General features: G+C 39.6%; 1 protein-coding gene across 1 annotated transcript; it reads left to right on the top strand.

The window, feature by feature from the left end:
• Positions 1 to 6,470: 6,470 nt before the first annotated feature.
• On the top strand, positions 6,471 to 15,086 carry LOC134659052 (esterase FE4-like). Its single transcript, XM_063514662.1, has 10 exons — positions 6,471 to 6,652; positions 7,423 to 7,565; positions 7,733 to 7,875; positions 8,238 to 8,423; positions 8,609 to 8,802; positions 9,228 to 9,396; positions 10,847 to 11,063; positions 11,611 to 11,720; positions 13,671 to 13,821; positions 14,910 to 15,086. Exons 1-10 carry the CDS (start codon positions 6,569 to 6,571, stop codon positions 15,079 to 15,081), a joined length of 1,569 nt encoding a protein of 522 aa, XP_063370732.1. The 5' UTR covers positions 6,471 to 6,568; the 3' UTR covers positions 15,082 to 15,086.
• Positions 15,087 to 16,830: the final 1,744 nt, after the last annotated feature.

The following is a 16,830-nucleotide window of genomic DNA, read 5'->3' as shown; positions in this document are numbered from 1 at the left end:
ACCACGGGCACCAGCCCGTAATAATGTGTGTATGTTAATTATACTTTAATGACTTTACAGATATAAGCAATTCGGGAACTGTTTTCTCGCGTAATACGATACGACCAGTGTTGCCAGAGCGCTTCCAGCTTATGTACGGTCGTACGTCAAAAAAGGTACGATTTTGATAAAAAAAGTACGGTTTTTTTTTTATTAGTATAATTTTCTTACAGAAACAATATTTATATGTGGGTGTGTGGGTGGGGGGTATGGTGGGTGGATGAGACATGAGTATAGTTTTCCTGATTGTTACGGACTGACAAATTGATTTGACCAACTATAAGTGTAGTGTACACGTCATATACTTGGTCAACCAGATCTTGTCAGTAGAAAAAGGCGGCAAATTTGAAAAATGTAGGCGCGAAGGGATATCGTCCCATAGAAAATTTGAATTTCGCGCCTTTTTTTACTGACAAGATTTGGTTGACCAGCTATAGTTAACCAATTTTGTTTGCATTGATATAGATAGGTACATGAAAAATAAAATTTGTCAGGCATTTCCGTCAGTTGAAAAAAGCAGCAAAATTAAAAAAAAAAGGTGCGATGGGTTATGGTCCAATAGAAAACTTAAATTTCGCGCTATTTTATACTGACTAAGTTGTTTGACGGGCTATAAATGGCCGGCTGAATTTTGACTACCTGAGTTTTGTAATGTGGATAATAATGCCAAATAAAACGAAATACACTCAGATGACTAAGTAACTTTCTACTGGATATGCAAATGTACATACATATATAAATTAAAAAGAAATGCATGTGAATAAGATTGGTAAGATAAACAAGTAGGACTTATGGACATGACATGACTTAGGTACCTGACAGCCCGAGAACAAATTCTTTATAATTTTTTTAACTTCTTTTAGCGTTTTTATTATTCTTCGAGCAACTGCACTGCATTAGAAGCAATCACAAAGCAATATTAATAATATTACACATAAATTATTTAATGTAGTTTTATGGATAATTGCCAATACCCTACCAGGGTGCCATGTCATCTATTTCCATTGTAACATCCATTCTATTGTACCATGGTTAACATGGTTTGCAATAAACGATATTACTATTACTATTAGCAAAGCACAGGTACGAAAGACACAACTGCCGACTGAAACTAAAGAAACGTGTATTTTCTATAGTACATGGTACTTTTTTATGGTGGCTATTGTTGTCAGATTAGATATTTTGCCCTGAACAAACCATCCTGAACCAATACAACGAAAAAAAAAGTTGATAAACAATCGTACATCAAAAGGTACGGTTTTAGTACGATGTACGCTGCTTACAAAAAAGGTACGCAAGGGTCCAAAATAGTACGGAAAACCGTACTAAAAGGTACGATCTGGCAACACTGGATACGACTCGATCAGGTAGGATTTTTTTTTCTTGCTGAACAGTCACCATCAGATATATATATCGGAAATTAATCTAATGAACGTTTTTGCAATTGGGCTTATAAAAATTAATAATAATTTTATGTTGAAACAAGTTTTAAATAAATACCTACGTAGATGAAAAAATACAATCTTGCCTTTTATCAAATCACATAATTTTTTGAGAAATTTGCGAATTAGTTATCCAAATACCTATCGGTTACAAATAGAAAGTCCCTACCACAGTTATAAACCCTGGCAAGGTTCAATACATAATAATATCGGTATTTATATAACTAAACATAAGACAAACTCTTTATTTCATTTGACGCGAGCGGAGCTGCGGGCCCGTCTAGTTATTATATAAATTCGGCAAAAAAAAGTTTTGCTGATCACGGGTTTAAGGTTGAAATGTAAGATTTCCTTTTTTATCGCTTCAGCGCAATATCACAGATTATATAATAGTTCTTACGAACAGATACTTATCTCTCAATGAAAACGCAAATACCTACCGTTTAGATACCTACACAAAAATACAATGGAGTGACCTTCAGCGCGCCGCTTCCCGCACCGCGCGCACCGGCACAACGCTAGGGTTGCCGACGCGACGCTTAGAAATTTTAATACGTGTGAAGACCGGTCTCTAATTCGATTGATCATACTATCAAACTAACATTAGAACTTGCCATAAATTATATAACAGCATAGCGTTAAATAACTACATTTAAGCAAGTTAAGTTGCAATAATTTATAATATTCCGTTTACCTATGCGTTAGGTTAGGTTAGTGTTTGCGAAATACTCATATGTCCCTGCAGTGACCGCAGTGTTTACGCCGTTTTATAAACCACGCAATGAACCCAGCAAGAATTCGTTTTAAAACTTCGTGTAATTTAAAACCAGATATAGATTGTGTAAACAATAAAGAAAAATAATAGAGAACCCATGATTACAGGTAATTAATTATAACATAACCAGAGCATAAATGAGTACCTATTTTCCGGTGTAAAATTAAGATCTTACTGTCGGTAAAATGATCATTTACCAAGTTAGCTACCTATTTCAAATAGATATCTAACTATAGTACTATAGGTACGTTTGTCGTAATAAACACTACATGTTTAATTAAAGTAATTCAATAGAACCTACGTAGCTTGTAACTATCGTAAAAATTGTCAGTGCGGCGCGCGGTAACGTGCGTGCGTGAGCGCGTGTGGCAACCAACTGGCTTGCTTTTCTACCGTGAACGGGAACAGAATCGTAGGTATAAATCCGAGCTCGCGCGGAGAGTTCCATAGGCCTGCCCAAACCAAACTGATGACCGTCGACCGGGGTCATAAAACTTCTCATTCAAGGTTGTGTAGTGGTCATGGCAAGAGTGAGAGAGAAAGGGATATGACCTCGGTCCTCACTTTGGTTTGCTGATTAAACCAGTTCCAGCGGAATATGGCATTTGGATATTCCGTAAATGCTCTTTTTACAATAGATAACTAATTAAATAGGTACCTACTAAAGTTTTACACATATAATGTCGTATTTGTATGGCCTTACCATAATTGCTATCCTAGTTGCAAATACACTAAGTGTAGTGGTGTAAGGCCTGAGTTGACGCTCGGAGTGGAGCGTTCTGCGGGGCGTGCAGCGTGGCGTCGGGCTCACAAGTGATTTGAGCAGCGTGCACTAAGGCCGCTCCTATACGCTTGCATTTGTCTAAAATGCACGCCGCCCGCCCCGCCCCGCTGCACGCCCAACTCGAGCGTCCACTCAGGCCTTACACTTAAGGCTTCGTCACACGGGCGCGTTTTCCGGGCGCGGCGTGAGCGGGGCGCGCCGCTTTTACATATAAAATGCTCACGCCCCGCGGAATTTAGGATATTTAGAGGGAATGTTAGGCTATTTGTCATGTCATTCGGAAAATCCTGAAACGCATAACAAAGTAGTATCACCGGCGATAGCGATGTGTTCAATTCTGGTTCCAGAAGAAGTAGGTACCTAGTCATACCTCATTGACGTGCTTTGTGTTACCGAATGACTGGTGGTTTCCATTTTAAATTAATCACGATTCTTGCATGATGAAGGACTGAAGACACCCCTAGTTTATAATTTTATATAGTGCGCGCGCAGACTGCGCGACCAGTGGGCTCAACGCAGTCGCGCACACCACATCGCTAATAGTAGTCCACTTATAAGTAATAATAAAAAAACAGTAATACAATAATCAAGTGAGCGAGATGGTCAATAAACTGCTGCTGTTTTGCGCAGCCATGGCGTGTGCGCTGGCGGATCAACACCTCGAACATGCAGGTTATTATTGAATACATTTTAACAAAGCTGATCACCAGAGGGCCAACTGCAAACATTAAAAATGGAAAATTCGTTATCTGTCTGTCGCCCGAATATGCAAACAGGGATAGAAAGGCAGTTAACGATTTTTGATTTTTCGATATTGGCGGTAGGCTTATAGGTAGGTAGGTAGGTACCCGGCCGTAGTGTCGATGTCGTGTGTTATACCGAACTGTGCCAATTTTATTGAATGAGGTGTAGATCGATCCGTATTTACAATACGACTGATTACTTATAGGTATTAGGGATGTATTAGGGTACCTACCCATAGGTACCTAACTAGGTACAAACAATTTTTAATTGATTTTGTAAGAGGAGGCCATTTTTACAAAAAACCCGGACAAGTGCAAGTCGGTTCCGTACCGAGAGTTCCGTACTCTTTAGTAGGTATTTGTTGTTATAGCGGCAATCTGTGAAAATTTCAACTCTACCTATTACGGTTCATGAGATACAGCCTGGCGAAGGACAGACAGACGGACAGTGGAGTCTTAGTAGGTAATAGGGTCGAATCCCGTTTTTACCCTTTAGGTTTAGATTATTGTTTTTAACATTTTCTCCATACCTACTTGTCCTTTATACACCGCGGGATTTAATAAACCACGAATTTTTGACGACAGTACGAGTAAATAATATTATATCAACATGGGTCCAATTATGTGTTTTAATTAAACTACTATTTCAGTACAAATTAAATCATATTAATTTACCGCTTCTTTGTGAACAAACCTTTACTCCAGAGAGTGAGCGAGTTTAATTAATCTCAATCTCAAGTAGAGAAACAGAGAACGAGTATGACATTTCACGAATCACTCCGATATCATACGATGCACGGCGAATGCAGTGACTTGTGTTCCATGACAAGAAGTGTCAAGTTATGTCTAGGATGATGTTTACGTTGAAATTACATATTTCAATTTTAATGGCACCTCAAAATACCACAAATTGTATCAAAACTTCATTAGTTACTACAACAGTACAGTGCAGTTATTATTGTAGAAACTTTGCGATAAAATCTTTTCCTTTGACTGAGGTAACCAAAGCCATTAACTATGATTCTATCCGAAAGAAATCATGCCTCTTATTGTTTTAACTCATACTACAGCTGGAAAGGGATGATTACTTTGTTAAAATCAATGACCTTTTGTTAAAATATCGATCATGCTTATCACTACGTATTTTAAATTCTCGATGTATTGATTTATATTGAGTAAAGTAAAATAAACAACTATGTTAAACAATTACGCTTTTTTATTAATTTAATGAATTAGGTTTTCGAAGTGTGTACCACCGTTTTCAGCACAATTAGTTAGGTTTACAAAAGTGTTCTTTATTTCTTCGGAAGCCGTTTAAATTCTTATTAATAATTCTTCTCCAGAGTTCACTGGTGTTGAGTATTCCTTATCTTTCAGAGTTCCCCATAAAAAAAAAACCAATGGCGTTAAGTCGGGTGACCGGGCGGGCCAGGTTAGGACGTTGCTTCCACGGCCAATCCACCTCTCAGGGTATTGTAACAATAACAATACTATTGTTCGCCTAGCCAATTTACGAACTTCTAGACTGAAGTGGGTACGTCGTGCCGGAACCACATAGTTCTTCGGGTTTCTAAATCCGTACACAATGTCAATATCCGCTAAATGAGCCGGAGGATAATGCGGCATGGCGAATATTATTTATTACAGTCAATCAAATTTTTAAAATTTATCTTGCGTGACAATCAATAATAATATGAAATATGTCATTTTATTGACATCAATTTCAAACTATCAGCCAGTTATCGTGAAGGTAAATAGTTTGCACTCTCGCGATTGAGAACAGAACAAAATTTCGGTAGTGAAACCTTTTTGTAGGATAGATACCAAACTTAATTAAGTGGAACTGGCTAAAAACCATGCAGTTAGTGCGTCTGCGTGTAAAATTAGTTGGTGGCTACGTCTTGCATAAGGGTGTGTTAGAATTGAGATTTTTTAACTTGTGATTTGTTTTAAATAATTAATATCTCTTAAATTATGGGTTTTTGGACTATATGTTATATAACTTTATATACTCTAATTAGGCTCTAAAATCGTTTGTTTAAATCTTTCGGGTTATTAACGCCCACGGTGTATATGTTGATATTGTATATTTTAAAATCATTATGATTAACTGGTAAAATATATGGCATTACGTCTGCCATCTCTACATTGTTTTTGTTTATGCAATAAAGTTAAAATAAATAACCAAACCTACTCATACAAAATACCTACTAGTAATTACAGTCACGCTCCGTGGTTGTTGAGCCATTTAAGGTCTTAGCTAAATTGGTAGTTCAATACTTAGGCTATGAAATGTCCAATTTAGATCGAACCCTAAATAAATAATAAAATAATAAAATGGCATAACAATAACAATATTCGTAATAATAAATACCATTCAAATGCGTAGTTAGTTGTGTAAATAATTAACAGTAGGTACCTAACAGTTTAGGTATACATTTCTATATTCACTAAAGTACGTAGGTATTACTTAATAGTCTAGCGGTTGAAAAATAAACCTTTGTTTTCATTATTTACAAGTGTTTTAATAATGGGAAGACTTATTATAATTTTATATGATATTGATATTGGATGCAATTGTATTGATTGATAATGGATCCAACTGCAAAGAAAATTGAAGGATAATTATGTACCTATCTATATTTCCTTTCCCTTGTTTAATGTTGTGCAATACGTTCCAGCCTGTCCAAAGCCCGAGCCCACCCCTAAACCCGAGTCTCCCACCAAGCCGTCGGCCCCCGGCCCCGTGACCGTGACGCCGGCGGGCGCGATCCGCGGCTCGTGGATGGACTCGCGGCTCGGGCGTCGCTTCCAGGCCTACCGCGGCATTCACTACGCGCTACCACCCGTAGGAGAGCTACGATTCCAGGTTTGTTCTCCTGTGGTAGTAGTAGTCAGTGTAGATTTAGAACCTCCACCGCTGAATAGCTGTCAGGTGACAAGAAAAGTTATAAAATATAGGTGGTATAGTATGGCTAGCTCTCCGTCTACTGTTCTTGGTGAACTCCGGTATTGTTTCAGTTGAAATAAAACAGGTTGGCTAAGTACCTACAGAAAATCGTTAGGTAGGTAGGTAAGAAAAGGTAAAAAACAATTCACCTAACCGATAAGAATAGCTACCGTAAAACGAGGTGACTTTAGGAAATTTTGGGGATACTTTGATAGTTTTAAAACTGCCACTAAATTATCATTATTCATTATTTTCTCGAACTGTTCGTGTAACAAGTTAGATTATTATACATACTTGTTTACCTACTACTAAAAAATCCGAATAAAAATATGTAACGGCTGAAAAACTGAAATATCGAAGTCGCCCCTGCATTTGAAAGTCACCCCGGTTTACGGTACTTTGGTTTTCCTACAATGACGACGTCATGCATGATACACCTAGCTCCCTATCCTATTCTAGGTAACTTTACATACTGTAGCGTGTAGCGAATGCGAGTGGACTTTTTAGTATATTTTGTTGTCGTATCTGTGTCACCAACACAACTATGACTTTATATAATGAACAAACTAAAAACTATAGGTACCTAGGTAACATATGGGGCCTAAACGCTTAATATGGACACGAAGAAAACTCGGGAACAATCCCGTCAGTCCCGTTTTCCTTTACCATAAAACCCCTCTATTTTACAGCCCCCAGTCGACATGACGACATACCCATCAGAAGTAGACGCCAGCGCAGACGGACCGGCGTGCCCATTGCCCGTCGCACCCGGCGAGTATTACGTCGACGAGGACTGTCTCCGGATCAATGTCTACACTCCAAAAAACAACAGGTAATAAGGAACACTATCTTTTTAGTTTTACCAAAGGCCTTTCTTTATATAACATATTTAGTTCCTTTAATCGGTGGATTGGAGCGATTATTTCGCTAGTCCATACCTTTCCAGAGTTGAACTGCTCCTGCTGCTGCTACTGCTAATCTGGTTGTGCTTGTTTCCAGGTCCCGTAAGCTGCCAGTAATATTTTTCATCCACCCGGGAGGGTTCTACTCGATGACGGGACGCTCGGACCTCTTTGGGCCTCATTACCTGCTTGATAGAAACATCGTTTTGGTTACCATCAACTACCGACTGGCCTCTCTTGGTAACCACAATATTTATTTACATAATTTCTTTCTGATCAATAAATTTAAAGTATTTGTGGCAAGAATAACTGATTGCATTACTGAATTTTGAGGCCTAAGACCAAAAATATTATACACCTGTATAAAGGTAAGATAAGCGGTATCTTCGCGCATTGATAACCCCTTACCGCATACAGAGCCATATATGGCGGATATGATATTCAACTCTATTGATCAGCTATTAAAGTTCAAATTTAAACATATATTTTTTATTACATGCAGTAAAGGTTGCTTTAAACTATGTAGGTACTGATTTGTGGTGGGTGTGTGCCTCAAAGGTACGATATTTTTTCAAATCACTATTTTTCGCTTATTTTTTCAGGTTTCCTGAGCACTGGTGATGCAGTAGCGCCCGGTAACAACGGTTACAAGGACCAAGTGTCGGCGCTTCGTTGGGTGAAACGAAATATTGCTGCGTTCGGCGGTGACCCGGGAAAAGTCACCATCGCTGGATGCAGTGCTGGATCCATCAGTGTTATGTTACACATGATTTCACCAATGTCTAAAGGTACCCCTCAAGGCTTTATTTTGGGAATTATTTAATCCAACCAAGTCACTGCTCAATGTAATTTAAACTCCAAATGCAAACTATAGAATCGTTAACGATCGCCAAGAGATACTGATCCAATATAGAATCTCAGGGTTTCGTTTGGCTGATAACAACACATCTAATATTTCTATGATATTTTTCAGGATTGTTCCATCGAGGTATTGCCATGTCCGCCTCCCCCATGGGAAAGGAACCACTACCCTCGCACCAAATGCATTTGGCGCAAAAGCAAGCAGAGATCCTCAATTGTCCTACCAACTCCTCGCGAGCCATTGTCGACTGTCTGAAGACCAAGTCCTGGCAGGAAATCGGCAACTCACTTACAGAATTCTGGGATGTCAGTTCACATGTTTTTATCCTAATCGTAATTGCTCTATTGACTTGTATTTTTAGTATTTTTCTAGCCATTATCTAATTGAGTTCCTACTGATATTGGGAGGGTTTATTTATATGAATTATGGTATTGTTTTTTGAAGTGATAACTTCTTTAGCGGCGCTGTGCACCTTTTGAGGTGGGGAAAAATGTTAAACTCGAGACAGCGTAAGACGATCACGTGACCGTAAAACGGACACGTGACCTGATCGAAAAACTGTTACATGTATGTCATTAAGTTTTTCTTTGTTGATTTAAATGCCATCTAGTGAGTTTCGCTCTAACTGTTATTAGTATAACTAGAGTACTAACAGTAATGCGTTAATTAGTCATTGAGTTTACACTTCTGCCGGCACTCCCTGAGTGCAACCCGTTGTTTTTTTTTTCAGGAATCCACCTTCGATGTTGTAGGTTTCTGGAACGCTATAGTGGAGCCGGACGTAGGCCAGCCGCGCTTCCTCGCCGTGCAGCCTGATGAGGCAGTACGCAAGGGACACATGCACGCAGTGCCGCTGCTTATCAGCCAAACCGAGGATGAGTTCTACTGGCTGGCATTCAGTAAGTTACACTTTCAAAGGAAGAATATATGTAACAGTCAACTCGATATACACATGTCGCAGTTGGATCGTATAATCCGCCGTATTACATTACGGCTAGCCGTTTTACAAAACAGGGGCGTTTTGAAATGCGGCGGTTCGACGATTAGCCGGATTGAATGCGGCTGAATGAAAATCCGCCGGAATGTATTCGGCGCCATACGTTCTTCAACACGGCTAGCCGTAATGTAATACAGCGAGTCATTAGCCGCCGCTTTGACAGTTTTTAGTTCCCATTTTTAACACTCGTGGCGCTGCCTGGCATAACAACAACAAACTATGAAAAATGCTGGGGTGTCCATCAAATCTAGAGTTCGTCGGACTGTTTCTTTTCAAAAAACATTTCCATCGCAACTTGAGCGGTTTGCCCTTCGGGCATCTCAAGCTACCTAACGAACCTAACCTACCTCTACCTACCTATTGATTTAGTGAGATGTCCGTGAAAACATTACACTTTGGGGAAAAAGCGTAGGTAGGTAAGTAGGTTAGGTTCGTTAGGTAGCTTTAGACGCCCGAAGGGCAAACCGCCCAGAAATAGGAGCCCCGCTTGCGGGGCTCCGTCTATTTAAGTTGTAAAGGAAATGTTTTGGAAAAGAATCACATGTAGTGCGGTGCGACCATGGTAAAAATAAATTAAATTGCAAACATTGTCAAACTCCGGTTACGTAGGCGACCAAAAGAACTGGTCACTCTACAATCTAAATAGTAGATACGATGCGGCTAAACGTAGGCCGCCTTATTGAAGAACGTATCGCAATGACAATCCGGCTAATCGTCGAACCGCCGCATTTCAAAACGCCCCTGTTTTGTAAAACGGCTAGCCGTAATGTAATACGGCGGATTATACGATCTGACTACGACAGACACATAATGTCATATTTTTCAAAATAATTACCTACTTAAAGAAAACACCCGCACTGCAATCTTTCATCCAGATTTTCGCCATTCTTTAGATTAATTTGCATTAGATTAGCGAGATATGCTTATATCAGTAGGTATGAATGCGACTATTAGCTTCAGACATGAAACTAATATTCATACACTTACATAGAATCATATCATTATTCCTCTGAAATGAGTATTTGCTAGGTTTATTTGGCCCTGTCATACTGAAATCCGGTACACTACAAGACACTATCTTCATTGTATTACTTTATCAAATTGTTTTCTGTCGAATTTGTGTATATTTTTCAAATTGAAAATTACCGTGATACGCTCTTGGCCGTCCGCGGCCGTCGTCAAACTCAAAAATGGTCACGTTTTCTCATTTGTAGTCTGACTCTTTCGCACTCATGCGATGTTCATATACGTGATGGCTTCCCTTTCGCACACTTCAGCTGTCTGTCAAGCGCGAGCGCGAGAATGACAAGTCTGTGTACACTTATGTCGCTATACGTCATGTTTCTTCACAGGTGTCACAAGAAACAAAACTCGTCGTGATCGTATGAATGCCGAATGGGAGAAAATAGCGCCGATTTCTTTTGCTCTTCCGGATAAGAACTCCGCAGCGGCCAGTCGTCGTCTCAAGGAGGCGTACCTAGGCGGCAAACCAGTTGCAGACACCCCTGACAGTAATAAACGACTAGGGAAGTTGTATGGGGATAGCTGGATTGGACTTAATACGCACAGGTTTAACCGGTCTTCTGTAATGTATTTAACCTCCTAAGGCCCAACGAAAAATTGAGTATGTAGTCAGTACGGCCCCTAGTACCTACCAGTAGTACTATTGTTTTATACTCACTCAGACCCAAGTACTTTAGAAGATTTTTTTTTAAATGTTATTGTACTTATACCTACTGCACCTTGTACAGCACTTTTTTTTTACGAACTTGTTAAAGGGCTCACAGGCAAAACAAAACAGTCCTTTAGAAGTTCGTACACACCAATTTCGATTAGCACGAAATGTGAAAACAAAATGATGGGTTTTATATTAAGTCCTACTGGTAGGACCGTGGTACGCTATGACTACACGATTGTTGAAGGAGCTGTCTGAATAACAAAGTTAATAAGTACTATGGGTAGGACCTTGGGCCTTATGAGGGTAATTGACAGCAGCTCGGAACAGAGTAGGTTATCATTCCTGTATCCCGTCTCGGAGCATGAGTCATGACTTTAAATGCAGATCCGGCGCATGTGACCTACTACATATAATGTTAATTATAATGTTCTGTTGCAGAATGGCGAACTTGATGTGTCGACATTCACCGCAGCCGGTATGGTACAGCGTCTTCAGTTACATTGGCAATAACAGCTTCTACGAGGATCCGCGCACTGGCAAGCCAGCCGGTGAGTTCTAAAGCCATGGAAGGAGACTGGTTTAACGGGACTATATATATGTACTTACACGTTTACGGGTTTAGGCCCAGGTGGCGAAAACGAACAGCGTGTCAAGACAAAAATGGAAAGATTCTTAGGAAAATACGAAAATACCTTCAATCTATTTGACATCTGTTAAGTGTCAGATAACAAACGGAGTAGCCATTAACAGGCTTTCCCCTCTGTCGAAAATAGGCGGCCAACGGTCATACACAATGTATGGACTGACGTTTATCTGACATGGCTATTTTTACGTTACGCATACATTTGACGTTCCCCTCCCCCGCAAAAATCGGCAGACTGTTTTGTACAGAAAATTACAGACATGGCGTCTCCGTTTGATTATATCCTCCAAGGCCTATGGTCTTAGCCTGTCCAGAAGGACGAATAAAAAAAATATATATCCTCCAAGCAGATAACTAATGTGTCCATAAATATTTACTAGATATACTCTTTGGTCCATAATGTGTCCCAGTCACTGACGTATAAAAAAAAAGTTCTTTATATGCTACTAGCTTTTGCCCGCGACTTCGTCTGCGTGGAATTAGTAATTTAGGTAGCTATTACTTTATCCAATCTGCATTTTGTTGATAAACATACAATCTTCGACCCCCCTTTTCACCTTAAAGGGCGATTTCTTGAACACAAACTACCCTTTGTCCTTCTCCGGGACTCAAACTATCTCTGTAAGTACCAAATTTCAACTAAATCGTGCACCAGCGCCGGTGCGACACCGCATGACCGCACGGGCGAGACAGTTCCTATCGACAAAGTTTGTTATGCAGTTGTTGTTGGGTCTCCATAAACAATTCCAACCCTTTAAGGGATGATTCCTGGGATAAAAACTATCCTATGTCCTTCCTCGGGACTCAATCTCTGTAGCAAATTTCATCTAAATCGGTTCAGCGGTTTTAGCGTGAAGAGGTAACAGACAGACAGACTTCCTTTAATAATATTAGTATGGATAAATCTATGGTCCCAACCAAAGAGTAGTATAAAATATATAGATGATCAAGCACATCTTGTTAGTAGAAAAAAGCGGCAAATTTGAAAAATGTAGAAAATTAAAATTTCGCGCCTTTTTCTACTGACAAGCTTTGCTTGACCATTTGCTTTGCTTGAATCCGTGTTAAGCTATGCTCTTGATTGCTATGGTCTCACTTTTAAATCGTACATGGATAAAGTAGAAGCGCTACAAATTAGATTCTTAAAGTTACTGGTCAATAAAAAAACTAGAAACAGCTGTAAAGGTAATTATAATAAACTATTTAAAATTTGTAAAATACTCCCGGTCAGTTTAAAACACAAATATCTCTTAGCAATTAACAACCATAGCAATAGGGTGCATATCTCGACACGATTAGAACATAAACATAATACAAGATCAGTGACTGTGCAAAAATATGAAATACCCCGCGTTACTAACTAATTATGGAGACAGAACATTAAGAAAAAGGTTGCCGTATTTTTTAAATAGTCTGCCTGAAAATATCAGGCTCGAGCCCAATAAAATTAAATTGAAAAAAGCACTAATGCTGCACTTACTGAAAACACTTGGGTAACAATTGTATGCCTGTGCCTGCAAATGTCACTCAAGTGAAGTTACGATGTTAGTTTTCATTTTTGTTTTTAATATGTTACGTTGATTATGTAAGTACTTACTACAGAGACTCGCGCCTGCAGTCAAACTGTGCAAAAAGTTTTGCAGGGAACTGTATTAGATTATAAGTTTATTTCATGTATTAATAATAACAAATAAATAATAATAATAAAATGTATAGTTCCCAACCCACCACGACGGCGCAACAGCCATGCACAGCACAGAACGATAGTGCTTTCGTTCCATTTCTCTCTGCGTATGAAGGCAGAGTCCCGCCTGACGACACATGTAGGTTTAATTCATCCCAATGTTAATTACAGGCGCGGCCCACCACGACGACTTGATCTACCTGTTCTCCATGAGTTACTTCCGAACTCCGATCAAGGCGCGCTCGCCGCCGCCGCCCGCGCCGCAGGACCATGTCATGGTGGAGCGCATGACCGCCATCTGGTACACCTTCGCCAAACATGGGTAAGCACATTGTACGGATGTTTATTCATGTCATAGGGGTTGGCAACTGTCAAAGGTTTGCATAGATGGCGCCATCATAGCTTGCCCCTTTTTTAGGGTTCCGTACCCAAAGGGTAAAAACGGGACCCTATTACTAAGACTCCGCTGTCCGTCCGTCCGTCTGTCACCAGGCTGTATCTCACGAACCGTGATAGCTAGACAGTTGAAATTTTCACAGATGATGTATTTCTGTTGCCGCTATAAAAACAAATACTAAAAACAGAATAAAATAAAGATTTAAGTGGGGCTCCCATACAACAAACGTGATTTTTGACCGAAGTTAAGCAACGTCGTGCGGGGTCAGTACTTGGATGGGTGACCGTTTTTTTTGCTTGTTTTGCTTCATTTTTTGTTGATGGTGCGGAACCCTCCGTGCGCGAGTCCGACTCGCACTTGGCCGGTTTTTTCTATGAGATTTGGCTTAAAGGGCTGGTATCCAGGGCATTAAAAAAACAAAATTTTGACACAATTCTATAGATTGACAGGGCAAGCTATGATGGCGCCATCTGATATATTACTTCGACCGGTCAACCCCATTGAGGATAAGTTGGTTGGCTATATTTATGGCTTATGCGAAGTGTGTAAACTATAAGCATCCCAAATTAGACATGTGAATTGTTGTGGATATTTTTTTTTATAGTCAGTCAAACTGGTATCATTCTGCTAAAGTAGTTTTTTCTTAAATACCGCGTCGGTGGCAAACAAGCATATGGCCCGCCTGATTGTAGGTAAGCGATCACCGTACCCTATGGACGCCTGCAACTCCCGGGCTGTTACATGTTCGTTGCCGATCCTTTAAAAACCTGTATACTTACTCCTTTTTTTAAAGAAGGTAATTATAATTCCATTTCGTTATAATTAGGATTATTAGGCCACTTACGAGTACATAATAATGTTTTACAGTACATCTGGTGCTATATTACTACACCAGGATATGTACTGTAAAACGTTGTCCGATATATGTGCGAATAGGTAATTCGCACTTGTATCGTAAATAACAATTATTTAGCTTATTGTTAAGATAAAACATTTTGATTATCCACTCCCAGCAATCCAAATCCTCGTAAAGGCGAGTTGCCGGAGCTGTGCTCGCTGCACTGGCCAGCCATGCAGCCTGAGGACAGGAAGTACCTGAAGGTGGACCAGCAGTTCTCCGTGCACGAGAAACTGCACGAGAACCGGCTGCGAGTCTGGGACGAGCTCTACCCCATGCAGTTTTAAAATCTTTGTATTTGACTATGACACGAACTCAGGATGTGCCTACATCTAAAGCCCTTGCTACACGGTCGCCGACAAGCCTTCTAACCGTCCGTCCTTGGTCTGACCTTGGTCAGTTTTGGTCAAATTTTGTTGGAAACAACTGTCTAGTGTCTACACGGTCCGTCCAGACCAAGGCCACGCGGTCTGAAGGGCTTGTCGACGACCGTGTAGCAAGGGCTTAAGAATAAATAAATATTATGTACCTATAGGTATTAAATTGTTTTATTGTGTTTACTACTGTCGGTAAGATCCTTAAAGCGGTTGGCGCTAACGCCCGCGCTAATTTACGACTACCTAATGAAAACGCGAAAAAAAAAATACTAATCCAAAGTATATATTCAACCTTACTACTATGCAAATAATGCTCACATACACATAATATGTAGGGTAGGTGCGTTAGTTATCGTCCAGCTCTAGTTTTCGTCCACTTGACGAAATTTGAATACCTACATTGGTGCACAAATTTGTACTTATTACAATCCTTAATGGCAAAATAATATATCTATCTGCATCAAATTAATAATTCGCAAGTAGAAAATTATCAAATATATTCTTTGCAAATCTGTCAAGTGGACGAAAACTAGAGCGTGGACGGAAACTAGCGCAATGACCCTATAACATTGTCGGTTTAATTATGGCTTTATAGTTCTTGTTCTTCATGTATACAGAACCATACTTCATGGAAATAAGAGTGTTTTTCGTTAGCACTCTTTTAAATTGGTACCTAAATGAAAATGGCTCTTCACGCGCGGGGGCGCATGCGTGCTGGTATTTGCTTTTCCATCCCCCGAGCTTTAGTGATGCGAATAATTATCATTCCATTTATCGATAGCGAAACATATTCATATTACAAAATGTCACGCTGTCGAGGTACCTTGTGTAAAAAAAGTAAGTAAAGGCTTAGAATAAGAAAGCCTAGAAAATTAGTTCAATAATGCCATATCTTTCGCTTTCGCTCTCTCCATCTCTTTCGCTATTACGACAATCGAGTGAAAGAGCGATACTGCAATAAGTAATTAATGTATTTATCGTGTTAGACAATCTTATACTTACCTTTAAACGAGCAATTCTTGTATACATCTTATACCTTTAAACGTGCAATTCTTATACTTTAAACGAGCAATTCTTGTTTATTTATTTATATATTTCGGTAATCTCGGAAACGGGTCTAACGATTTCGATGAAATTTGCTATATAAGGGTTTTCAGGGGCGAAAAATCGATCTAGCTAGGTCTTATTTCTGGGAAAACGCGCATTTTGGAGTTCCGAGCAAAACTTATTTATTAAATAAAACGATTACATAATTGAGAACCCTGTGTAGGTAGTCCTATAAACCGGTTGGTTAGTTCGTTATAAACTTTGACAGGTTGGCATAGATGGTAGGATCCTATAGATGAGCTACTTATAAGGTACGCGTGCGCCCGTGAGGGACAGAACAGAACATACGCAAAGTGACAAGATTAAAAACACGTTTTAACATTCCTGACAACATTGTAGTGAGACAGATAACGAAATTGCTATTTTAGATTTTCGCGGTAGACCCTTCATGACGTATTGCGAATGCGAACGGTTGCAAGAGAACGAAGTCGTCTTTACCGAATACCTACCCCAATACACCTTACTAAGGTAGGTAGGCAATATTTAGATCAGTCGGTAGGTAGGTACCTAAAAACATTGAGGTAGGTAAAGCCCGACCACGCGCAATATATA

The sequence above is a fragment of the Cydia amplana genome, chromosome 2 (assembly GCF_948474715.1).
Source record: "Cydia amplana chromosome 2, ilCydAmpl1.1, whole genome shotgun sequence".
Lineage (NCBI taxonomy): Eukaryota > Metazoa > Arthropoda > Insecta > Lepidoptera > Tortricidae > Cydia > Cydia amplana.
This window is presented reverse-complemented; position numbering and strand designations above follow the sequence as displayed.

What these genes read in the sequence shown, in the direction of transcription:
- LOC134659052 (XM_063514662.1), top strand. Translation starts at nt 6,569, where the DNA reads ATGGACTCGCGGCTCGGGCGTCGCTTCCAGGCCTACCGCGGCATTCAC. An exon ending in GTTCTACTGGCTGGCATTCA is followed by an intron (nt 9,397 to 10,846) that starts GTAAGTTACACT and finishes GTTTCTTCACAG; the next exon opens with GTGTCACAAGAAACAAAACT. An exon ending in GCGCACTGGCAAGCCAGCCG is followed by an intron (nt 11,721 to 13,670) that starts GTGAGTTCTAAA and finishes TGTTAATTACAG; the next exon opens with GCGCGGCCCACCACGACGAC.